General features: G+C 48.1%; 1 protein-coding gene across 5 annotated transcripts in view; it reads right to left on the bottom strand.

Annotated features, from left to right (window-relative positions):
- Nucleotides 1-24,822, bottom strand: part of LRRC7 (leucine rich repeat containing 7) — a 96,171-nt gene that overhangs the window by 14,568 nt on the left and 56,781 nt on the right. For 4 of the 5 annotated variants that reach the window (XM_030279495.4, XM_032749806.3, XM_032749804.3 and 1 more), the window contains exons 10-19: nt 24,241-24,313; nt 21,890-22,019; nt 20,634-20,749; nt 14,881-14,950; nt 13,060-13,159; nt 11,531-11,655; nt 9,034-9,234; nt 4,592-4,703; nt 4,206-4,386; nt 1,653-3,330 (exon numbers count right to left, since the gene is read on the bottom strand). In XM_030279495.4, the coding sequence (XP_030135355.3) occupies nt 1,653-3,330; nt 4,206-4,386; nt 4,592-4,703; nt 9,034-9,234; nt 11,531-11,655; nt 13,060-13,159; nt 14,881-14,950; nt 20,634-20,749; nt 21,890-22,019; nt 24,241-24,313 (2,786 nt within the window). Of the gene's footprint in view, nt 1-1,652; nt 3,331-4,205; nt 4,387-4,591; nt 4,704-9,033; nt 9,235-11,530; nt 11,656-13,059; nt 13,160-14,880; nt 14,951-20,633; nt 20,750-21,889; nt 22,020-24,240; nt 24,314-24,822 lie in introns of those variants that run through there. The other variant, XM_072932780.1, reaches the window with a different exon arrangement.

Genomic DNA, 24,822 nt, shown 5'->3' with positions numbered 1-24,822 from the left:
TGAACACACATGCTCAGAATTAAGTCTCACACATACATGGTTAAGTTCACAGAGTTTTAGTTTAAGCCAACAAACAGTACCGAGTACCGATAGCTCCTCCAGGCATGCACTGGTCACACAAAGCGAGTACATTGCTCCTCGTACAGAAAATGGGCACCAGAGAGGACTTCCACGCTGACAGCACAAGGGGGGTGGTGGGAGCTGGAGTTCACCTGGTACAAGTCTTGCTTTTGCAAACAAACCCAGCCAAATTTGGGGTGGGCTGTGCCTGGCACGGAGGAGCAGCCCCTGGGGAAGTCCTGCTCCATGAAAAGCTGGCTGCCCACGTGGGACGAGCTGGGCAGGGCAGGGACACGGGTGCTGTGCCCACCCCAGGGACAGGGGCTGCTCCCCGGTGCTCCCACGAGCACAGCCTCCAGCTGGCAGCCCAGCCCAGCCCAGCCCAGCTCCTTGGAGCTCTGCACCCAGCAGGAACCACCTCGCAGGGGTCAGGGACAGCCGCCAGCATCAGCTCTGCAGGGTTCAAGCACCCTTCACACACGCTGCAAACCAAGTGTAAAGATGTTCCCTGAGCCAGCAACACCTGGCAAGGGTTTATTTGCACCAGGAAGGGCCCTGCTCACGGTGCACTGGTTTCCCTGGGTAGGAGGTGGTTTCCAGTGGGTTTACACAGCACAAGGAAAAGAGCTGAGGGAGGAAAACGCTTCAGCCTTGGAGCCCCTTTTAAAGTTTCCCCATTTGATCCTTAAGGATAATTTAACATCATCACATCCCAGCAACTGGAAGGTAAGGAGAATATTAACACCAAATCAGGAGGCTCTAGCATAAAGCAGTATATGGACACATTTGGCAATGACTCCTTATGCATTTCACCACAGGAATTTGTCACAACCACTTCAGATCACGGAGTAAATCGGATTCATGGATTAGGTCATTAAATAGGTAATGACTGAATCATGCACTAAAGTACCCTTTGGATAGAAGGCAAATCAGCATAACTTCCTACAGCTAACAGGAGTTATGATCACATTCCCATTAGAACCGTGGCAGTGGATACCCAGGGATATTTCTCAGTTAGAGACACTTTTAAGCCCCCTGCACTGACAGTGACACCAGAGCTAAAATACATTTTATTACTTATTCTCTTTTTCCTTTATTCCCTTTTACTGCCAAGACGTGCCCAGCACCTCTCCAAGCTCTCGGTCGTTACTGACCTGGTGGCTCTAGCAGCACTTCCATGAGCGGGGGAGAACCTCAGGGTTCTTCCTAATTTGGGGCAGAGCTGCAGGAGTCACCATCCCAGTGATGGGCACTGGGGCAGAGCCTCTGGATTTAGCCAGGTTTCAGAATCAACACCCCAGTGACTGCCCCAGGGAACGTCACCAGCGTGAAGCCTCTGGATTTACCCAGGACCCGGAGCCACCACCCCGGTGACCGTCCCAAGGGGCACCATCAGTGAGGAGCCTCTGGATTTTCTGGGATCCCTCACTCCAGCTGAGCACCCCCAGGGCCCTCGGCGGGCCGGTCCCTCTGACACCATGGCAGGAATTTCATCCCTGGGAATTCTGGTGGTCACCACTGCACGTGCAAATCGTTTGACAGAGCGAAACACACAACTAAAGGCATTAATTGCAGAGAAATGCCAAACATACCCTGTCTAACCTTCTAGCTTCTATATGTCTAAGTAGCTGTTGTCTCCAGTCAGCGGGCATTTTAGCACAGCTCTCATTTCCCTTCCCAGGGGGAGGCCTCGGCTTTATATCACTGCTATCGGAAGGCTTGTCACCATAGTTACCCAAGTTATAGTCTGACGGAATCTTTTCCAGCAGAGCTGCCATGGTGGGCCTCGCTGAGACCGGCCGCGTTTGGGCCGTGCCGTAGCTCTCTGTGCTGTAGCTTCGTGCCGACAGGGGCCTCCTTTGCGTGAGGTTTTTAACTGGGAAGCTCCCAGTCTGGGCTTTCACTTCCTGGTAGGAAGGGTGCTCGTCTTCGTAGCGCCCGTTGCGCTTGAGGAACTGGGCCTCGGGCACGGCCATGCTGCCCTGGCGCTCCGGGGCGCCGCGGAACGGGGCCCGGCCGTACCTGTCCGCCGGGGGCAGCTCCTGGGGCTCGCCCACCCTGCGGAACACCGACATCTCCGCCGAGCTGGCCAGCGAATCCGCCCTGCGCAGGAAGCCGGGCCGCGTGGCCGGGCCGGGGAACGGAGCGGCCGTTGGCTCCTCGCCGACCGAGGGCTGCGAGAAGGAGAACATGGGCTCCACGGGCGCGTAGCCGCGGTAGCCCCGTGGGCTCACCAGCTCCTGGGGCAGGCTCTTGGCCGGCTGGGGCAGGTACTCGGCGTTGAGCTGGAAGGGCGGCAGGAGCCGCTTGTCAGCCGGGAGCTCCACGGCGCCCTGGGGGTTGAAGCTTTGGTCGAACTGATAAACCTTCTTGGTGACCGACGCCTTGTGCTGCGGCTGCACCTTGACGCTGCCGTAGGTCAGCAGCTCGTCGTCCAGCATGGGCACGGACTGGCTGCGGGACATGCTCAGCACGCCGTGCTCCGGGCCCAGCAGCTTGTCCACCCTCTCGTGGGGGCCCACGGTGTCGTTCCCGGATGCATAGTTTTCCAGGGGGATGTTGTACACCTTGTACGCACCGATGTCGATCTCGTCGATGCTCTGCGACTTCTTAAACTTGCTCGTTTTTAAATCCCTCATCATCGGGGAGAGCCGCTCCGTGCTCTTGCTGATGGAGATGACGTTTTTGGAAGGGTCTGGGCGACAGTGCATGTGGGAAAAGACGTTTGTGAGGCTCCTGTTAGCGTTGGCATCGTGATATTCCCACGGAATTCCTGGAGTGAAAGTGCTCGTCATTTCGGGAGACTCCTTGACGTGATCTTTCCTCTCGGGCAAAGGGCTGGTGTTGGGGGTGCTTTCCAGTTTGGAAGGAAAAGCTGTCCTATCTTCAAAAGGACTGGGGGTTCTGGTCCAATTTTGCCAAGGGTTGGGAGGAGGCACTTCAGAGTCGTGTGTGTTTCTGAGCGCGGGCTGCTCCAGCTCCAGGGGGATCCCCACGATCCTGTCCTGCCGGATCAGCGGCCGGCGCCCGTGGGCGGAGGAGCTCCTGGATTTGGTGCTCAGCAGGGGGTTGGTGCCGGCGTTCTCTGCCGCGCTCTCCTCGGCCACGAATCCCGTGTTGTCGTAGTGGGAGCTGTCGTTCCAGCTGTCGGCGAAGGCGTCGCTCAGCGGGCGCCGCTCCGGGCGCGCCGGGACGTTCCCGGCCGGAGCCGCTTCCCGCTGGCTCAGCAATGGCTTGGTCTCCAGGGGCTGTGGGAACGACTGGGCCAGCCTGCAAAGACAAGAGAGGGGAACAAGATAAACGGTCCTCTGTCCCAGCACGTCAGCGCTCATCGTCCTTGGAGAGCAACTCGGCCTTCTCCCATCTACGCTCCAGCTCCGGGATGGCACCGGGAGACTTTGGGGATTCTTAGCACGGAATATTCCCGGCTGGAAGGGCCCCACAAGGATCACTGAGTCCAGGAATCAAACCTGTCCCCTTGGTGTTCTTAGCACCAACTGAGCTACTCTCAAGCTGTTGGGAACTCCGTGGATGTCGTGCCACTGGCACGGGAATGGTGGCAGCAGGTTTCTGCCCCGGAGCACAGACTCCGTCAGGACACACATGGAGAAGCTAAGAAGTCACTCAAAGGCCTGGCTGGCTCCATGCTGTGTTCCCAGAAATCCTGCTGAACAGATTTTCCTGCTGTAAAAATAACGGATGAGAGCAGCAGAAAGTTTCCCCCGTTTTTTAACTGGAGACACCAGAGGCAGTTTTTGCCTGTTCCCATCCAGCTCTTTAACGGGGCAGAGCTGCAGAGGGAACAATGTGAGGGGATTTAGGGCAGGAACAGACAGGACAGGCTGGTCCTGGAGTGTTTCCAGTGCAGGTTATGGCTTTCCAAGAACCTTTTGGGAGGTCCAGGGCAAAGGGAGCTGCGACAGCAATAATGGGACACCAACAGCTGCAGGAGCTTTAATGCCTGGAGGCGGCACAGAGCTGAACCACCAGCTGTGGGGTTATGGAATATGGAGGGCGGCCGTCTCTGCACAGCCAACGTGGGACAAAAACGTGGATTTTTAAACCCAAACGCCCTAACAGGGTCGCTCTGAGGGCCCAGAGAGGACAAAAGGGAAGCAGAAGCTGCGTCAGGAAAGATGTCACACCTGTTCCCCCACAAAGAGTTATTCACTGCTTCTTTAGCCGTGGTCTGCAGGGAGCCCATTTTTACGTGCGCGTTGGAGGACCCTGAGGAAGCCTGGGAAGGGGAATAGTCTGAGTAAGTGCCTGAGGAAACGCTGTTATTCAGACAATGGATCTTATCTGCTTCAGACTCATCTGTCGACTCTGAAACAAAACACAGCAAACGCTTTCAGGGGGTGGCACTTGGGAAGGAAACACCAGAAAAACACATTTTTAAGTTAAATCTATTATCGTGCTGTATTGGGTTGTACTGATACGTGCACAAATGTCCACGGGCTATGGTTTACAAGCAGAGGGGGAACATCCCCACCACAAGGTTTCATGTCAAAGACTGTAAATCCATCAGTACCTTTCTTGTCTTTACCCAGCAGGACGAGTTTCGGGGGGTAGAGTGGCGTCTCGGGCATGGAAGGACGGAGCTCCCCTATCCTCATCTCGCTGCCAGGATGTCCAAAAGCATCCTGAGGGACACAACAAGGCAGAGTCAGCACGGGGAACAGCAGCACTTCAAACTGCAGCACACAAACAGCTCACAGCCTTCTCGTCGTGATCATTCGAACACCCCAAACCCACCACACGGGCAGTGCAGGAAGTTCTAATTAGTCAGCAGAAAGTTCTAATTAATCCTACACAGATCCTCCTCAAAATTAGGGTGATGTGCTCGTTATGCAAATGTGGACAAACCAGATGGAACTTGCAAGATACGTCAAGGCCGTGTAAACATTTTTGAGGAAGTCAAGGTCACCAGAAATGCTGCCAGTAGAAAGAAACAAACACAAATTGAGTGTAAACAATTGGTATTTCAGGAGGGAGGATTCCTCGCTCAGTTATTTCTGGTGAGTCCTTCCAGAGATTCAGCTGTCCCTGGAGCTGTACTTAATTAAAATGGCTTTGTCTCTGAGGAGTTTGTGGCTAAATTAAAGTTATTTGGATTTAATAAACTTCTGCCTGAGGGTTCAGCACACCTGACCTTCACACAGGCCCTGCAACAGGACATGTGCTGAAAATAACCCCAGTTAAACTGGGGGAGGAAAGTGGGACTCATTCTTAGAAAGAGAAATTTTAAATTAGGACAGTTAGGGTGGCTAGGAGGGAATGAAGGCACCAACGGGAATTTTGGGGCTTTTCTCATCCCTGCAGAAAGCTCGGAGATGAGGAGGATGAGTGTCCTGGGGAGACAGGAGGGTCTCTGTACCCCGGTGGGTTGTAAAGGCTCTCCAGTGAGTTTGGAGAGGGAAGGCAAGAGGGAGAGATGTATTAATTAGAGAAACAATTTAAACCGGAGTACCCAAACCAAATCTGCATTGCTGGAGCATTTAATACTACAAGGTCTAAAAAATCTTCTTGCTTTCACTTGCAAGGAGGAAACTTTCAGAGGTTTACTGCCATAAAGTACTTTTTGTAGTGACAGAGATTTGTAGAAGCATTTGCCATGCGATTTATCCTCAGAGAATTTAATTCTGTTTACACCAGAGCTATTTCAAACCCTCTGTATCCGATGTTCTACTGGAGGCAGGGCCTTCCCAGAAGAGCCATCCTCGTTCTCCAGGCAGTTCCATGGTGACTCCCACATGGAGTGACCCAGCCCAGCCTTCCCTTCCCCATGCAGAGGATTTCCCTGGTGCTCCCCAGGTGCCCAGTGACTCCCACAGCCCTTTCCCAGTGCAGTGGAACTGGTGGGAGCCCAGTGCTGGGTGCAGAGCAGTGCAGGGGTGAAGTTCTCCACCTGAGCAGCCCAGGTGTGCCTGTACCTCTGAGCTTTGGGCTCGGTCCTGCCCGCCCGGGGCCTCCAGAGGTGATTTCGGGCTGTGCTCAGGGTCAGCCTGGGGGCTCTCGGGGGGTTCTTTGGTTTCTTTAGCTTGGACCTGGAATCCCAACATTGTGCCATGAAGCTTCCAGGAGTTTGAAGCTTAAACTGCTCCCTCCCTTGCTGGAAGAGAGGGAGACCCAGCAGTTCCATTTTTGACAAGATGGTGAACTTCAGGTGCATGAAGTTCCCTATTTTATTGTATTTTCTTTTTCTTTTCATCCCCTAGCCCAGCTATTCAACAAAAACCAATGTACTTTTGAAAGAACCACTCTGGCATTTGTGAATCTGCCATGAATATGTGAAATACGCTGTAAAAACCCCAAATCATATTCCATTTAATTCCACTCTCTTTAAGAGGACCTTTTTCATACAAGCTGAAGAACCAAAAGGTCACTAATAGGAAGAAAATTGCAAGGAGAAAGGAATTGCAATTGTGTTGAGTGGGTGCCTGGAGATTATTCCTCATTATTTATTCCTGAGGATTTATTCCTCAGGATTAACTGGGGAAGGATGCAGGAAGAGGGCAGAGAACGGTGGTGAGGAGAAAAAACCTGGTAAAAACCATTAAAACAACTGGCAAGAGAAATATCACCAAATATTCAGGCTGAGGACACAAGAACATTAAATTCTAATCTGGAGGGACTGAATGTTTGGAATGACCAGACTCCTGGAATCTGCCTGGAGCAGCCCAGGGCTCTGGGAAGGGATGAGGCAGAGGAAATGTGGGATATTCTCAATGCAAACCCATCAAGAACAGGAACTATAAAGACCTGACTTGCTGATCTTGATGTTCCTCACTGTTTCTCATGGAAAGGCAGCACAACTCCCTGAATAATCCCAGACTCCTCTTTGGCCAAAACTCACATCTTCCAGAAAGAATGAGAATGATTAAGAGGTTTGTTTTAATTGATGATTAATCAAGATATTGTTGGCCTATTGTGCATGGAGGTGAAGGATGGTAGAGTGGATTTGACATGCAGCTCTTCATTCCAGATGCTCCCTTTCATTATTTAGAAACAGTTTCTGAAGAGACACATGCAAATTAATTGCAGGAAAAGCCAAAAGAGATCAGAAACCAGCTTATCTGAGGATGAAAAGTGAGCACTGCACCTGAAATTCAATTACCTGGGATCAGAAACTGCCTTCAGCCTTTAGCTACATCACAACACACCTGCAATTTCAAAGTGCACTTTAACTCGAGGCTTGAGCTTGTCTGCTAATTATCTGCAAAGCAAATGGAGCTTAATTATGTTTTATTTAATGGGTTACAACTGAAATCAGGCCAATATTGTTCACAAATCCATTCACACTCTGCCTACACTTCCCGTGTGTTTTATCCTGGTGCAGGAAGCCAAGGAGAGGGAAATGGATCTGCACCACCCTGATTAGAGCTAAAAACCCCTCCTAACGTCTGGGAAGGACAAGATCATCCCTTTTCTTCTCTTCAGCTGCTGGAATAGTTGTGGTACCGCTCTTGACTCCATTCAGGGAAATGAAAATCTGGAAAAGTTCCCCCATCTCCAGCATGACAACTGAACATTATTTTAACAAATATTAAAAAACCACTGATTTCTGGAGGCCACATCGCCAGCCACAGCCACGAGACCAAACACCTAAAACCTCTGCCAGGTCACGTGGATCAAATTCCAGATGGAAACATGTAGGGATAGTAAAAACTCACAGAAAGATGTTGAGAATATTCAAGTTCAAATGATAGATAATACAAAATAAATTCTATATATTCAGCAGCAAGAGCAGAATGTCAAGACTCATGGCCTGAGTCACTAGCTGGTTCAAGGACCAGATTTACACAGTGAGAATTTAATGAGTAAAAAGGAATAATGATTGAATTGAAGATCTCAGATTTAGATGGAAGCATGAGTGATTTAACTGAGCTATTTTAGTTGAAATTAAATATTTAACTTCAATATTTTAGTTCTAATTGAAATTGCACCTAGAGTTGAAGACTTCTGAAGCCAACTTGAGGAGAAAACTTTGGGGGCTTATATTTTTAAGGAATGAAAATGTTAGACTGCAAATAAAACACAGCAGTGAGAGAGCAGCTACAGCTGAATGTGCAATATTTGTGCCAAAGACATGGAAATCTGAGGGAGAACAATTCCTGCACACAGGACTGACCACAGACGGGATATTTCAAGGATATGCCTGTTTTAAAGGTAAGGAATTTATTACAATGTTCAGATAACAAAGGAGTGAAAAAGAAGGAAAATGTTTCTCCTCATTTATTTCTTTTCAGCATTAAAACTGTGTTTTAGTTGTAGGAATGCTGGCATTCCTGCAGACCTCTCCAAGCTTTTCAGCTCCCGTGGGAAGGGATTCTCCTCGTTTGGTGGGGTAGATGAGACCAAGCTCCAGCAGGACTGCAGGATTTAGGAATCCACCTTTTGGGGATTAATCCTGGGGTAGGATTTGTCCCTGTGCTTGGCAAACACCCCAGGAAGAGCTGGGTTCTGCAGCTCACAGCATCCAGGGCTGCTCCCTGTGCTGGAAGGAGCTCTCCTGATGCCTTCATTAACTCTGGGCAGGGTTAATTGGATTCCTGCTCCTGGCAGCAATCCCAAGGGCAGAACCCCCTGGCACACAGACCCAAGGAGTCTTGAACAGATGAAATGGGATGGAAATGGTGCCTGGGCCCATCCTCCTGTCACACCCCTACCTCACATCCTTGAAATTTAACATAGTGCTGGAAGAAATGCACAGCAAAACTCCCATCCAGGGAGATTTCAACCCAAAAACTCAGCAGCACTGGGGAAAACATCAACTCAGTCTAAAACTGGATGAAATTCAGCAGCTCAATCTAAACCTGAATGCAACCCAGCAACTCAACATGAAACTTTACAGGTAGAACAAGGAACTCTCGGGTCTGAGGCTCCCAGCAGATCAGAACATCCTCTGGGGCTTCAAAACCCTGAAAAAAAGAGTCTGGAATTCTGGAGAGGAGCAAGGGTCCTTCACAGTACCTCCACGGAGATCTCCTTGGGGGTCAGGGGCCACTTGTGCTCATACTTGTCCTTGCCCGTGGGGTCGGTGGTGGCGGCTGGGGCCGAGTTCTCGGGCCGCACCCCCAGGCTGGGTTTGCTCACCAGGTTCTGCACAGATTTCACCATGTTCTTCAGATCCTCGGGGTATGGCGTGGGGTAACGTTTGAGGTTTATCTCCACCTGAGCAGCGGGGAAGGAGGAGTTACAGTCAGGAATGGAAGCAGAAGTACAGGATGGAAACAGTGCAAAGGAAAGCCTGGTTACAGTTCTGGGCTGAGGGCGCTTTCCTCGAGGTTTGGTGGGTCTGTCTGGGGAGTTTGAGGAGTTTAAGGACTGAAATTTGCTCAGTCCCTCTGTGTCAGCACTGAATGCAATCCCAGGGCCATAAAATAAGGGATGGAGTGGTTCCCTGCAAGCCCATCTCTCCCCCTGGGAGCGTGTTGGTAGCTCTGCACTTTGCTGACACATCCCATCATGCCTTCCCAAACAATCCTGCTGTAAATGCAGAATTAATTCAGCCACGCTCTGTGTACTCAATTAATGTGAATTATGGATGGCAGCTGAGAGCAGGATCTGATCCTCTGGGAGCTGTTGGCTCCTGGAGATGGATGATGCTCACACACAGCCGGGTGTCTGTGGCTCTTTTCTGGCACAGGGGAACAGACCCAGAGCTCTCCAGGGAATCCCCAAGGCCTGACTGAGCTTTTACTGAGTGACAGAACCACAGATTTCCACGAAAACCCCACTAATCTGAACTTCCCAGCTTTCCTAGAGCGTGTCAGGGTGATGAGGCTGGGAAAGTTCAAATTCCTGCTGGTGATAAAGGATCTGGAATTCAGCACATGGCAGCGTTTACCTCGCGGTGTAGGTGAGCTGATTTAAATAGCTCCCTGCCAGAGCTGCTGCATTCAAATTCCCAACGAGCAGGAAAAACACACTTTTGGCTTTAACTGAAAATGGTCTGTCCATAGGAATATTTCAGAGGCAAAAGCATGATTGATTTTGTAAATAAAACTGTGTCAAGTACTGGCATCCAGATCTGAACCAGGAGAGAGCAAAACGTTGTGGGGTAGAACAGAAAATGTTAAAATCTCTGAGTGGGATGTCACTTTTAATAAAGAATTCCAACAGAAAAAGACAGATCAAGTCTGGAAAGCAGCACTAAAAGCTCTGCTTCAGTTATGGTTGAATGAAACTGTGCTCAGGGGTGGCCTAATGAGGCACTTGGTGTCTGCCAGAGCTCAGGCCATGGCTTGAGAGCAAGGCACAGAGCAAATCCTCAGGAATCAGCCAGGGAGAAGGGACTGGAGGCTGGGATGAGACAGACAATCCCAAACTGGGATTTCAGCAAGAGTTCCATCCCCTGGGAGTATTAATCTTCATTAATATCAAACAGCCAAACTCCTGCAGCCCTGGTGGGGGACAGCAGTGGGATGCAGATCTTTCCCTCACGGATCCACATTCGCCATCCCAAAGGAAATCTGTATTCCCTGCCAATCCCATTCCAGGGCTGCATCAAAAGCAGCCTGACCCCAAAGAGAGAATTTTCAGAAGTTCAAAATCCTTGATGGAAAAAAGCTATAGAACAACCCCAATCATCAAATCTATTTTAGCATCTGTCTGGCTAAAAGTTCAGTTTGATGAGAGATAAAAAGCGAAAACTTCTGCAGTTATGAAATCCTGCAGTGTTGGTGGTTACTGCCTGTTGAGAATTTATGTTTATTTGAATTTATCCATAAAGCTCCGGTGAAACTGCTAAAAATGTTCAATGCTGAAACCTCCAGTCATGTCACCCCCAGGGAAAATTCTGATAAAAGCTGTGGAACAACAGAAAACTTTCCCAGATGCTGTTTTCCATGCATGACCCATAAGCCTGCAATTCATCAAGGGCAAAATTCCACTTTAATTTTTTTATTGTGAGGTGAAGGTTGCTTTTGGCTTTATTTTCAGTTTCACTAAAGCAGAAGCTGACTTCTGCTTTCAGAGGAATATGGGATTCCCTATGGGATTCACATATTCCTGAAAAAGCAGTGGTTGGACAGTAATTATGTAGAAATTAATAATATAATATAATATAATATAATTATAATATAATATAATATAATATAATATAATATAATATAATATAATATAATATAATATAAATTATTTATAATTAACACATATTTTATATTTAACATTTAATTTATAAATTATTAACCTATTATTATAATTAATATATAATTATATATAATTAATTACATATAATTAATTATATTTTGATATAATATCTATCAAACATATAATAATATAATTAATTATATAATTTATTACATATAATCTGCAACTTAAAAAGTCAGACAGTAATTCTTTCTCAGTTCCCTTTGGGACAGAGCAGGAATCTGACACTGAAACACAAACCCAGCTCAATTCAAAACCTGCATATTGAACCCTGCCCAGAAGAAGTGAGTCCCAGAACAAATCCAGCAGTACTCACCTTGACTTTCCCTGGATTCTCCTCCTCTTCCTTCTTGTCCTCGAATTCAAAGGCCACCGTCATTCTCTGCTGCCTCTGCTCCTCCCACAGAGTGGGGTTGAAGCTGTCACTGTCTGACTGGAAATCTGCAGGGAGTTGGAGAGGGAGGTGAGCATGACCCAAACGGATTTTCCTTGTTGGTCACCTGGGGGATTGTTTGGAAACTCTAGGGGACACTGAGAAACCACTCCAGGATTGTGAATAAAAGTGGGATGAGAGTGGTGGGAAGCACCACCAGGGCTTGGGGCAGCCCTGGAGCAGAGGGGCAGCGTGAAAATGTGAATTTAGTGGAGCTGTGGCAGCAGCAAAGCCTCAATCCAGCCAAGTTTGGGAGCCCTGAGCCCCCACGCCAAGGAACTGCACATCCCCAGCTCCTGTCTGGAGCCAGCAATTCCTGGTGTGTGCACACCCAGAGCTGGGCTCACACTGCTCCTGCAAAGCCTCTCTGAAAATTAAAGGGGTTCAGGAAACGTCAGGGTGAAAGTTTCAATCAGAAAATGTCAGTGTGAAAATGTAAATCAGAAAATGTCAATCTGAAAGTGTCAATTAGAAAATGTTAATGTGAAAACATAAATCAGAAAATGTCAATCTGAAAGTGTTAGTCAGAAAATGTCAATCAGAAAATGTCAGCGTGAAAATGTCAATCAGAAAATGTCAGTTTGAAATTGTAAATCAGAAAATGTCAATGTGGAAATGTAAACAGAAAATGTCAGTCTGAAATTGTGAATCAGAAAATGCCAGCCTGAAAATGTGGATCAGAAAATGTCAACCTGAAATTGTCAATCAGAAAATGTCAGCCTGAACTTGTGAATCAGAAAATGTCAGTCTGAACTTGTGAATCAGAAAATGTCAGTCTGAAATTGTAAATTGGAAAATGTCAGCCTGAAAATGTGGATCAGAAAATGTCAACCTGAAATTGTCAATCAGAAAATGTGAGCCTGAAAGTATAAATCTGAAAAGGTAAATCAGAAAATGTCAATGTGACAATGTAAATCTGAAAGTGTAACTCAGAAATGTCAGTGTGAAAATGTCAGTCTGAAAGTGTCAATTAGAGAATGTCAATCAGAAAACGTTCAGTCTGAAAACGTAAATCAGAAAATATCAGTCAGAAAGTGTAAATCAGAAAATGTCAATGTGAAAATGTCAGTCTGAAGGTGTCAATCAGAGAATGTCAATCAGAAAATGTCAGTATGAAAACGTAAATCAGAAAATGTCAGTCTGAAAGTGTAAATCAGAAAATGTCAACAACAAAATGTCAGTCTGAAGGTGTCAATCAGAGAATGTCAATCAGAAAATGTCAGTCTGAAGGTGTAAATCAGAAAATGTCACCATGAAAATGTCAGTCTGAAGGTGTAAATCAGAGAACACCAGTCTGACCTCCCGGGAATCCCAGGATTCCTGCAGGTGGGCCAAGCCAGGGATGTCCCCGTGGCCGTGGGGTGCCAGGGGGGCCAGGGCTGACCCCCCGAGCAGGAGCTGCTGGGCTTTACCTTCGTCGCTGCGGGGCTGCTGGGGGAACATGTAGTTGGTGAGCACGCGCTGCTTGGTCTCGGGGTGCGCCTCGGTCTGCAGCGGGATCAGGGCCTTGGACTGCAGGGAATGGGACAATAACAACAATGAGAATATTGATAATAATAAACAATAGAATGGGAGCACCTCCATCCATTCCCGGTGTCGCTGTTGAGGCAGGGACGGCAATAAAGTGACTCAAAGTTCCGAAGGCAAAGAATGATCCATTTATTCAAAATTGCTGTTTTATAGAGAACATCATGAACATTAATTTCATTGGTCTTAGAGTAAAACCATTTCACCTGGTTGGTGCACTGGGCTCGGGTCAGTGTGGCAGAACATATCTATGAACAATATGAACAGAAAGAGAGATAATAGATAATTTACATTCCTCTGGGACTTCTTCCCAGGTTTAGCCTGGCAGAAACCTCTCTCCTTTTCTCTCTGACTGAACTGAGGATATCCATATCCTGGCAGCTGGGCAGGATCCAGCTTTCCCTGCGCAGGGAATGCCAGGCTGGCTGCAGCCCTGCAGGAGCACAATTTATTTTACACAGTTTATTTTACACAGGTAAAATGAGCTCCCGGTGCTGCAGGAGCGTGCAGTTCCTGACTCCTGCAATTCCTGACATTCCCAGCAGAATTGGACATGAGCAATCCTGCCTGGTACTCCGAGGGAAAAGGATCAGGCACAGCACATTTAAACACCCCTTGGGATGCGTTTTAACATCCTAATGAAGTGTTAATTAACAATGAGGAGTAAATTCCTGGTGGCTGGCAGTTCACCCGGGAGTAAACCTGGTGCAGGGCACAGCAGAACTCCCAAGGAGCATTCCCTGGGAATTCCTGCTGAGTCTGACTGCAGCTGGGGATGTTTGATCACTGCTCTGCTCTACCCAAAGTCACTCTGGTCCAGGAGCGGCTGTCACAGTGCAGAGAGTGGAAATCAATCCTGGCTATGCTGGAAAATGTTGTATATTTAAAGGGCTGGGGCTGTTCTGTGCCTGGGCTGCACAGCCAGGCAATGCTATTTTTAAAAATGCAAATCAGAGGGGAAAACCCCCCAAGATTCCTTATTTAACACATTAAAATGTAATAATATTTTTGTATTACTCCCCCCCCCCCCCCCCCCATTCAGCTTTCACATTTTTGGCTTGGCTCTTTAACTAAATGTACATTTCAGACTTATTTTAGGGCTCAGCTGCTGCTGGAACCGTTGCATTTCTCAGGGTTCCTGTTGCATAATTCAATTTAAAATAGAATCCCAAAGAATATCTGCTATAAACCAGAGTCCTGGAACAAAGAAAGGCCCCCTCGGATTTCAAAGGCACAGAAATGAGGTTTCTCCAAAGCAAGACCCAGAGTCCTTGTGCAGCTTTGACTTTTTGATCTCTCCCTGACTGCAGTGGAGTTTAAAATGTGCAGGGATGGGAGAATGGGTGGGAAAAGGGAAGAGGAAGCCAAGGAGCGAGGAGCAGATGGAGCAAAGGGTGGGAACAGGATAATAACGAGTTTGGGAACAAACATCTTGAATTTCTACTTCGAAAATACTCCTTTGCTACTTTTGCCCTTTATTTACTACTTTGGTGAGGAGACAGAAGCTGATTCTGGTAAAATAAATTCTGCAAAAGTGATTTTTCCATGGTAAAAAATGACACCCAGCAGGATTTATGGCTGGATATGGAAGTCTACAGCTGGGCTGGGAGCAAACCCTTCTAAAATTCTTCTAAATCTTGTATTGAGTGAGAGGGTTCATTGACATCCCCTTTTCTAAGGAAAATGGGAATATTGAAAGGCATTACCTGGTTGTCAGAAAGCCACAAGGCTGCCAGTTCTTTGAGTTTGGTAAAAGTGAAGGGCAAATTCTTCAGTCTGTAAAGGAGAATATTGGGACAAGGTGAATCCTTCATTTCCAAAATAATTTATTTAAAGATTTGTATGCAGCATGTTTATCACACAGAAATAGCTAAACTTTTACTGCTTTTTAAAATCAGTTTTACTAAAATACAATATTTTATCAATGTTATTGTTATTTCTATTGTTCCTATTATTATTATATATCTGATTAATATTCCACATTAAGAGTTCTATTTGGAAAGTAGAACTGCTGACACCACATCCTTTGGTACTTAGGAAAGACTGATATTTTCCTTTGGTTGTAGTGTAATAAAATTACACCTATAAGACAGAAAAAAAGAAAAAAATCTTGATCCCAGGGAGCTTTAGAGGAACCTCAGTGTCACTCACAGATCACCTTTTATTGGACACTGGAGATTTGGAACAGAAATATTCCAAGATGATGGAAAATTAATTTTCATCAGAGCATTAGACCAAAGATTAAAAGAATATAAATATTCATAGTGCACCTAAATGACAAAATTAAATGGAGCAGGGAAAAAAAAAATCAGCATTTTAAGGAGACATTCAAACACAAATTCCTAAAAGGGATCTGGGAGTGGGAATGGGAATGGATGGCAGGATATTTGTGGAATCTTCATTGAAGTTTTTGCCTTCTGAAAAGGGTGTTTTATAGAACCATGGAATTCAGGATGGTTTAGGTTGGGAGAGACCTCAAATCCCATCATCCCATCCCATCCCATCCCATCCCATCCCATCCCATCCCATCCCATCCCATCCCAGGCTGCTCCAGCCTGGCCTTGGACACTCCCAGAGATGGAGCAGCCATGGCAAAACTGGGAATTCCATTCCAGGGCCTCCCCACCCTCACATCCAGGAATTCCTTCCCCATTTCCCACCTAACCCTGCTCTTTCCCAACACTTGGCCTGGCCCAGCCATGGACCGAGGCGCTCCCAGCTCCTGGGAGTTGAAGGAGCATTGGAAAAACCAAATCCTAAATGGGAGTTGGGAAAAATCAGGAGGAAAAGCCCTTTTGTGCCAGACTCAGAGCCTGCATCCCACAGAAGTGATTCCCATGTTTTTTGGCACCTCAGAATGGAACACAAAATCAGGACTAGATGGAAAAGTGCCTCTGGGAGGGCACTGGGACGCTCAGGGAACTCGGGTGGAGAGGTGGGAATCAGAGGGAGAAGAACTGTTCATACCCCTTGGAATGATGTGAGACAAGACCATTCCATGCTGGTTTTCCAGTTCCATTCCCAACCAATCACAGCACTCTGCATTTTTCATTTGCTTTGCCAAGACCCCTGGGTACAACTTTTAAACATCAAACAAGGCCTGATTTTAAAGTTTTTGAAAGGGAAAACCTCAAATTCGAGCTCAAGGATGGGGAGCACCCAAAATCATTGCTGGGCTTGGAACATTTCCAGCCAAGCCAAGCCCCAGCCTCTTTTTCTAACACTTTTTTTTTTTTTTCTTTTAAATTGTGCAGTGCAGGAAAAATTCTTCATCTGTAGCAGCACATATGCAAACACCCTGACTAAATCCTAATTCTTGACCAGAAGGAGGAAAGGACACGGGGAATGGAATTTGTGGGGATGGATGGTGAGGTCTGAGGAGCTTTTCTGACTTCTGTGGGAGAGGCCCCAGAATCACAGACAGAAAGGGGGGATTCTCTCAGCTCTTTTAGGACAGAAAGAGGGGGTTCTCTCAGTCCTTTTAGGAAGAGAAATGGGGGGTTCTCTCCGTCTTTTTAGGAACAGAAAGGGGGATTCTCTCAGCTTTTTTAGGACAGAGAAGGGGAATTCACTCAGCTCCTTAAGAATGGGAATGGGGAATTCACTCAGCTGTTTTAGGAACTGGAAGGGGGGAGTTCTCTCAGCCCTTTTAGGAACAGAAAGAGGGAGATTCTCTTGGCTCTTTTAGGAACAGGAAGGGGGAATTCACTCAGCCCTTTAGGATCAGAAAGGGGGGATTCTTTCAGCTCTTTTAGGACATAAAGAGAGGGTCCTCTCAGTCATTTTAGGAACAGAAAGAGGGGGTTCTCTCAGATTTTTAGGGCCAGGAAGGGGGAATTGGCTCAGGCCTTTAGGAACAGGAAGGGGGGATTCACTCAGCCCTTTAAGAATATAAAGAGGGGGATTCTCTCAATCCCTTTAGGAACAGAAAGGGGGATTTCTCTCAATCCCCTAAGGAACAGAAAGGGGGGTTTCTCTCAGTCCTTTTAGGAAGAGAAAGGGGGGTTTCTCTCAGCTCTTTAGGAACAGGAAGGGGGGATTCATTCAGCCCTTTAAGAATATAAAGAGGGGGATTCTCTCACTCCCTTTAGGAACAGAAAGGGGGGTTTCTCTCAATCCCTTTAGGAACAGAAAGAGGGGTTTCTCTCAATCCCTTTAGGAACAGAAAGAGGGGTTTCTCTCAAGAGCAGGAAGTGGGGGCTCTCTCAGCTCTTTAGGAACTATCTGGAACTAAAAGAAAGGTCACTTACCAGTAACCGAGGCTCTGTGGGAAGTGTAGCCCAAATGGACTTTTCTAACAATTCTACCTCTCAATCACAGGGCTCAGACCTGGAAGGACTCTGAGGAGAGAGGAGAAGCAGTTGGGAGACAAGGTGTTTGTGGCTACCCATGGACAGGGACACCGGTTACTGGTAAGGAATTTGGGATTTTTGGACTCCCACGAGTGCCTGAGGCCGAGCAGCCACCCCTGGGAGAAATTTGGGATGAGCTGGAGCTCCCAGAGCTTCCACAGAGCTGCTCCTGCACAAACACCTCACCACAGGCACCTTCTGGATCCAGATCCAACCCTGCAGGCTCTGCTGGGCAGAGAGAGAGAATTCTGCATTCCCCTTGGAAAGGTTTGGAGCTGGGAAGATAAAGGGAGAGAGGACTCCCAGGTGTGGAGATGAGAAGTTTGGACACAGCTTTGAGGGTGTGGCATGGGGGAGGAAAGCTGGAGGCATTGCCTTGGGTTAAGTGGAATTCCAACGTGGGAGTTTGAAGGAAATCCTGAAACTCAAAGATCAACAAGTCCCAACATCCAGGGATGAGGAGAAGACATGGAACAGAGTGAAGGTCTGTAGTGGCAAAGATCAGAGATCCAAAATGTGCCAGAAGGGACTCAGACACTGATTCCCCTGAGCAAAATGTGTCCCTTCTTCCAAGGGCTCCAGGGAAAGAGCTCCTGGGATCTCCCACCTCTGCCAGGTCCAGGGAACAGCAGAGGGCCAGAGCTGCTGTGGGAACACGGGAATGTTCCAGCAGGAAGCAGAGCCCCAGCTCTCTTTGGTGTGAACACGTGGGCTCATCCAAAGGAATAACAGGGATTGCTGGAATGGTGATGAATGTGTAGCTGGGACCGCAGAAAGTAAAAAAAAAAAATTCACTAAAATTCCAACATTAAGAAGGTCTCTGGACTTAATTCAAACTGTTTGGTGCAGAATGTCAGAACTTTTGAGTTTTCATTAATGTGGGAAGTTCCATGGCAAAAGAATTATCCCAACATCTCAGCAGGGCAATGTTCAAACTCAGCCGGAGCTGGGAGCAACAGAGGAGGAAAGGTTTGGAAAGATTCACTTCCCAAACCACCCCAGAAGAGTAGAGAGATGATTCCACCACGTTTAAAGATGATTCAGTCACGTTTAAGGGTTGAAGGTTTGGGATCTGGGTCACCAGACACCACTGAGGGGGAGTGGGAAGGACACAGCTGCCACATCCCACCCTGTGGAACAGCACATCCCACCCCATGGAACACCACGTTCCATCCCATGGAACAAACACTACATTCCATCCCATGGAACACCCCATGGAACCCCACATCCCACCCCATAGAACAAATACCACATTCCATCCCATGGAACAAACACTACATTCCATCCCATGGAACACCCCATGGAACCCCACATCCCACCCCATGGAATAAATACCACATCCCATCCCATGGAACAAACACCACATTCCATCCCATGGAACAAACACCACATCCCACCCTATGGAGCAGCACATCCCACCCCATGGAACACTGCATTCCATCCCATGGAACAAACACTACATTCCATCCCATGGAACAAACACCACATTCCATCCCATGGAACAAACACTACATTCCATCCCATGGAACACCCCATGGAACCCCACATCCCACCCCATAGAACAAACACCACATCCCATCCCATGGAACAAACACCACATCCCACCCCATGGAACAAACACCACATTCCACCCCATGGAACAAACACCGCATTCCACCCCATGGAACAAACACCACATTCCACCCCATGGAACAGCACATCCCACCCCACATCTCTGGGAGACTGGTCCCATAATCCCCTTCCTCTCCAGTGGAAATCCCAGTGCTCTCCCAGCTGGGCAGGGAGCTGGAATTCTGCTGGAACCCAGCAAGCTGGGGAGCCCTGCCTGCCCCTGTCCCACCTCAGCATCCCAGTCAGTCCTACACAGCAGTGATGGAACCAGCAGGAAAACCACTGGGGGAAAAAATGAGAAAAAACCCCAAATACCTCCCAACAGTTTCCTGCTTCCCCAGCTCAAAGTGTCAGCACAATTCTGGGTTGGAAAAGGGGGCAGGGACCCTGCTCAGGGTGGTTTAACGGGCCAGGGAAGGCTCCCTGCATTCCTCACTCCCAAGAAATCCTGGATCAGCACCGTCCTCTGCCCCGTGTCCCCTCCTTTGTGTCCCCACAGGGCAGAGGAGGGACCAGCCTTGGGGAAATCCACCTGGAAATCCACTGGATTTGGGATAGGATGGAATTTGTGCCACGGAATTGCAATGCAGGACAGAATGGAACCGAATGAAGGAATTTGAGACAATATTCCGGGGGGTTCTCCATGCCTTTATGTAATTTACATTTTTGTGTCCAATCTGAATCTCAGCAATGAAACTGGGCTGGGAAATCTTTCCCTAATTTTTGCTGAGTGTGGATGGCAACTCCTGGAGAGAAAATGGAATTCACCCCCCCACGTCTTGCACTAGCCAGCAAACCTGTGCTGATACTGCAAATCACCACACTCCTGGCACATCCCCATGGATAAATCCCAAGGAAATTCAGATTTTCCATGTGCCTGTGGCAGCACAGGACAGGGATCAAGGCCAGCTCATTTGGAGCATTTTGTTTCTCTTTTAAGCACAGTGCTGTGCATAAGGACTGTGGGTTGAATGAATGAATCTGGGGTTTGGCAAATGAAATCTGGGGTTTGAAAAAAAAATCTGATGAAGGAAATTAAAAATGTTCCTTGGATTTCAGTGGATGCAGGATAAGTCCTGTTTCCTGGTTCCCTGGGCATCAGCTTTTTAATCATTAAATATTACAAGTCTATAGACAATATCTCTTTTTTTTTGCATGGAAACAGCAGGAGATAAAAGAAGGAAGTGGGCTTGAAGCTATTAAAACACATCAAGATCCAGGATTTTGCCTTATTCAGTTTTCTTGAAGTTTTCTCTTACATGTCAAAAGAGCTGAGACCAAACCATAAAGATTAAGAAAAAACAACCAAGATTCTTTCCTTATAGTTTAAATAAATTAAATTATAATGACGCTATTTTAAAACTGGAATTCCAAAGATATTTTTTAATTTAAAAATATATTTTAGAGAAATGTATCTTTATAAATGCCTCAAAGGAAAAGTTTAAATTAAAAAAAAAATCTTAAATTGGCTAAAAAAAAAATGCTGTGAACTGTACCTGTTATCACTCAGATTTAACACCCTCAGCTTCTGCATCTGGCCAATCTCATCAGGCAGAAATTCCAGTTTGTTGGAGCGCAGGGACATCACAGTCACGTTCTTACAGCTCCCAATCTGTGGGAATGGAGAAGCCACAGTGATGGAATCCCAAATTTGGGAATGCTTATTTCCACTTTTCATGTCGGGCGGTGCCTAAATTGGGTTTTACTGGAAGCCACAAAAGGCAGAAAATCCAAAATTCAACCAGAAAACGACATTTCCTTGCTGGCAGGGACCTCAGTGAACGCCTGGGGCTCCTCACAGGGATATTCCCAACTTCCCATGGATTTACTGCTCAGTTTTACCACCCAGCACCTCGGCAAGGTTTGTTCTGGCACGCCCAGAGAATTCCAGGAGCACCTGAGATCCATCTGTGGGGGCAGGGAAGGGATCCAGCATCCCACAGGACATCTCAAAGTTGGCATCCTGGATCCCACGGGACGTCCCAGGGATGGGATGGATCCCACAGGACATCCCAAAGATGGGATGGGATGCTGGCTCCGATGGGACATCCCAGGGATGGGATGGGATCCTGGATCCCACTGGACGTCCCAGAGATGGGATGGATCCTACAGGACATCCCAAAGATGGGATGGATCCTATAGGACATCCCAGAGATGGGATGGGATCCTGGCTCTGATGGGACATCCCAGGGATGGGATGGGATGCTGGATCCCACGGGACATCTCAGGGGTGGGATGGATCCTATGGGACATCCCAAGGATGGGATGGGATCCTGGATCCCACAGGACACCCCAGGGCAGGAATGGGATGCTGGTTCCCAGGGACATCCCAGGGATGGGATCCTGGATCCCACAGGACACCCCAGGGATGGGATGCTGGATTCCAGGGACATCCCAGGGATTGGGATGGATCCCATTGGACATCCTGGGGATGGGATGGATCCCACAGGACATCCCAGGGCAGGAATGGGATGCTGGTTCCCAGGAACACCCCAGGGATGTGAGGCTGCCTCCCAGGGACAACCCAGGGATGGGATGCTGGATCCCACAGGACATCTCAGAGATGGGATGCTGGATCCCACAGGACATCCCAGGGATGGGATGCTGGCTCTGATGGGACACCCCAGGGATGTGAGGCTGCCTCCCAAGGACACCCCAGGGATGTGAGGCTGCCTCCCAGGGACACCCCAGGGATGTGAGGCTGCCCCCCAGGGACAGCCCAGCCTGGCACAGGGCACAGAGAGGCGCTCACCTCTCGGGGCAGCTCCGGGAGGAAGTTCTCATCCACGGCCAGGGTGCGCAGGTTGTGCAGGTACCCGATGGTGGAGGGCAGCGACTCCAACTCGTTGCAGCTGCAGTCGAATTCCTCCAGCAGGGACAAGCTGGAATGGGAAACCCCTGGTCAGTGGCTGTGCAGGGCCTGCAGCACCAAATTAACAGCCCCAAACCTCGGGGAGCTTCAGCAGCCCCAGGTGCCACCAGCCCTGCGAGGGAAGAACGTCCAAGGGAAATCTGCTGGGGCTGCCCCTGGATCCATGGAGGTGTCCCAGCCAGGCTGGACACTGGGACAGTGGAAGGTGTCCCTGGTGGCACTGGATGGGCTTTGAGGTCCATCCCAACCCAAATCATTCCATGATTTCCCTGGCAGAAGTCCATAACAACGGGATTTTTGGTACCCGCTTTAAGGCCGCTTGGTTTGCCCACGCTGTCGTTCAGATTTTCTGGGATATTGAGGATATTGAAGAACGTGGGGAAGAATTCCAAGGGCTTCAGACAGAGATCAGGGCAACCTCCCACTATCCCATGGTGCTCCAAGCCTTGGACTCTTCCAGGGATGGGGCAGCCACAGCTTCATCTGCTCCCTCCCTGTCCTCCTCCTCCTCCTCATCACTGATCTCAGCTCTTCCAGTTCCATTCCCTGCTAAAACCTGGGAATACAAATCTCCTCTGGCACAGACTGGACCTGTGCCCCAAACACTGCCCCAGGCCCAGCTGGGGGCCCTGAATTCCCCCTGGCACCTTCCCACCCACCCAGATCCCACAGGGAGCATCTCCAGCAGGGAATTAACGGGAATCCCTGGGTTTGTGTGGAATGTCTGATTCATCCAGGCCTATTGCAGGCTCTGACAGCCACCACGGGCTGGTCCTTTGAAGAGAAATCCCAAAAAAGAATCCCTGGGTTTGTGTGGAATGTCTGATTCATCCAGGCCTATTGCAGGCTCTGACAGCCACCACGGGCTGGTCCTTTGAAGAGAAATCCCAAAAAGGAGGGTGGAACTGCCCAGCAGAGCATGGAGCCAGCACCGAGTGCTCTCCTGGAGGAATCCCAGAGGGAATGTTCCCTCCTCCACATTGCCCATCCCTGGGTGACAGTGACAGCCTCTGGAGTTTTGGAGAAAGACACCCAGCAGGAATCCATCCAAAGGGATGAGTCAGAGAGCCACGTTTGCTGTGATGTGGAACACTCTGCCTCATTAGAGGAGAGGGAATTTTTCCCTGGAAAAGCACAGCCAGTGGCTCCAGCACAAGGTGGAGATCCCAGGCGATCCCAGCTGCTCTGAAATCCTGTTTTGGAGCAGTGGCTGTGCCTTTGGAAATGTAATCAAGGCTCCATGACAAACACTGAAGAGATACTGGGTTAAAAAAGGGGATTTCCCTTCAGCAAGAAACAAAAAAGGTTTCAAAGGTTTTAGAACCAGACTCCAAAACTGCTGAAGCTGGATTTAAATCCATCTTTTTGCAGCATCCAGGAGATCTTGCAGCCTTCTGGTCTTTCACTTGAGATGAGAATTTGCTGCTCCACAGAGATTTGGGGAGCAAAGATTTGTCCTTCAGTGATTTCCATCACCAGCTTTTAATGCTCTCCATGAAAATCCCATAAATGTAAAACATTCCAAGGATGAGCCAACCTGGGCTTTCAGTGGCTGCAGCTGGAATAGGTCACAAATATGGATTATTTTTCCCAAACTGCATCACAACAGCTAAAATCTTCTTGAAACAGGCCAGGGCCAGGGCTTGGAGCAGCCTGGGATGGTGGGAGGTGTCCCTGCCCTGGCAAGGGGGTGGAATGGGATCATTCTGGAGGATTTTGGAAGCACCAAGCTGCAGCCCCTCAGCAGAAGGAGGCAGAGACATTTGAGACCCCCCACAGCAGAGCTGCAGAGCATCCTGAGCACTTCCCATGATCCCAGCCCCTGGAATCCGCCTGGCTTGCCCACAGAGGTTTCTGTCATATTTTAGGAATTCTCCATCCCTGTGAGGCCACAGCCAGATCCTTGTGAGCTCCAAGCCCTGGCTGTTGCCATGGCAACAGGTGGATTTCCCCCAAATTCTTCTGCTTTCGCTGCTCTGCTCATCCAGATTGTTTCACACCCAAATCTTTGGTTTTCCTCTTGGAAAACTGAATATATTTTACCTTCTTCCCCCTTGCACCGAAAAATCCCCAGGATTAAAAGTGGTGCTCCAAATTTAAATGTCACAACCTGGGGGTTGGAAATTACTTCACAATTCAGTATATTTGTCTTATTTTCTAGTTGAAAACCCACACTCCTTGAGCAGAAGGGGAAAGGTATTTTAATTAAAAAGGATGAAAGCTGGACTCACTTTCCAATGGCATTGGGCAGGATGGTGAGCTGGTTGTCATCCACTTTCAGAGTTGTCAGTCTCTTCAACAATCCTGCAGGAAGAAATTATGGATAAACAGCTCCCATGGGGATCTCCTGGAATCCCACAGGCAGTGGTTTCTAACCCTGAACAGCTCTGCTCTGGGTTTTAGGGAGTATCATTCCAAATGGGTTTATTCCTGCTAAATGCCCTCTAAAAACCAATCTGGGCAGAAAACCACGGAACAAAAATCCTGGGATTGATGGGGAGATGTAGAAGAACAAGACAGATAATAAAAGGAGAAAACACCCAGTAAAAGTGTCAATAATTAGCAGCAATAATTAGAAATCCATGTCGGAATAGGAATAAATTGATTTAAAATGGAGGACTTTTACAGTTCTGTGTTCAAAGGGAAAGGGAAAAGGGCTCAGGACTGAAAGGAAATATCCCAATGGACAGAGGAATGTTCCTACAGCCACTCAGCTCCCAGAATTTCCACAGATCCTAAATAATCCAGGAATTCAATGCATGTAAAACAGTCAAAATAAAAAGAAAATTCATCATTTGAAAGATTTCCTTTTT

Source organism: Taeniopygia guttata, chromosome 8, assembly GCF_048771995.1.
Source record: "Taeniopygia guttata chromosome 8, bTaeGut7.mat, whole genome shotgun sequence".
NCBI lineage: Eukaryota > Metazoa > Chordata > Aves > Passeriformes > Estrildidae > Taeniopygia > Taeniopygia guttata.
Note: the sequence above shows the minus strand (reverse complement) of the source record. Positions and strands in the feature narration are given on the sequence as shown.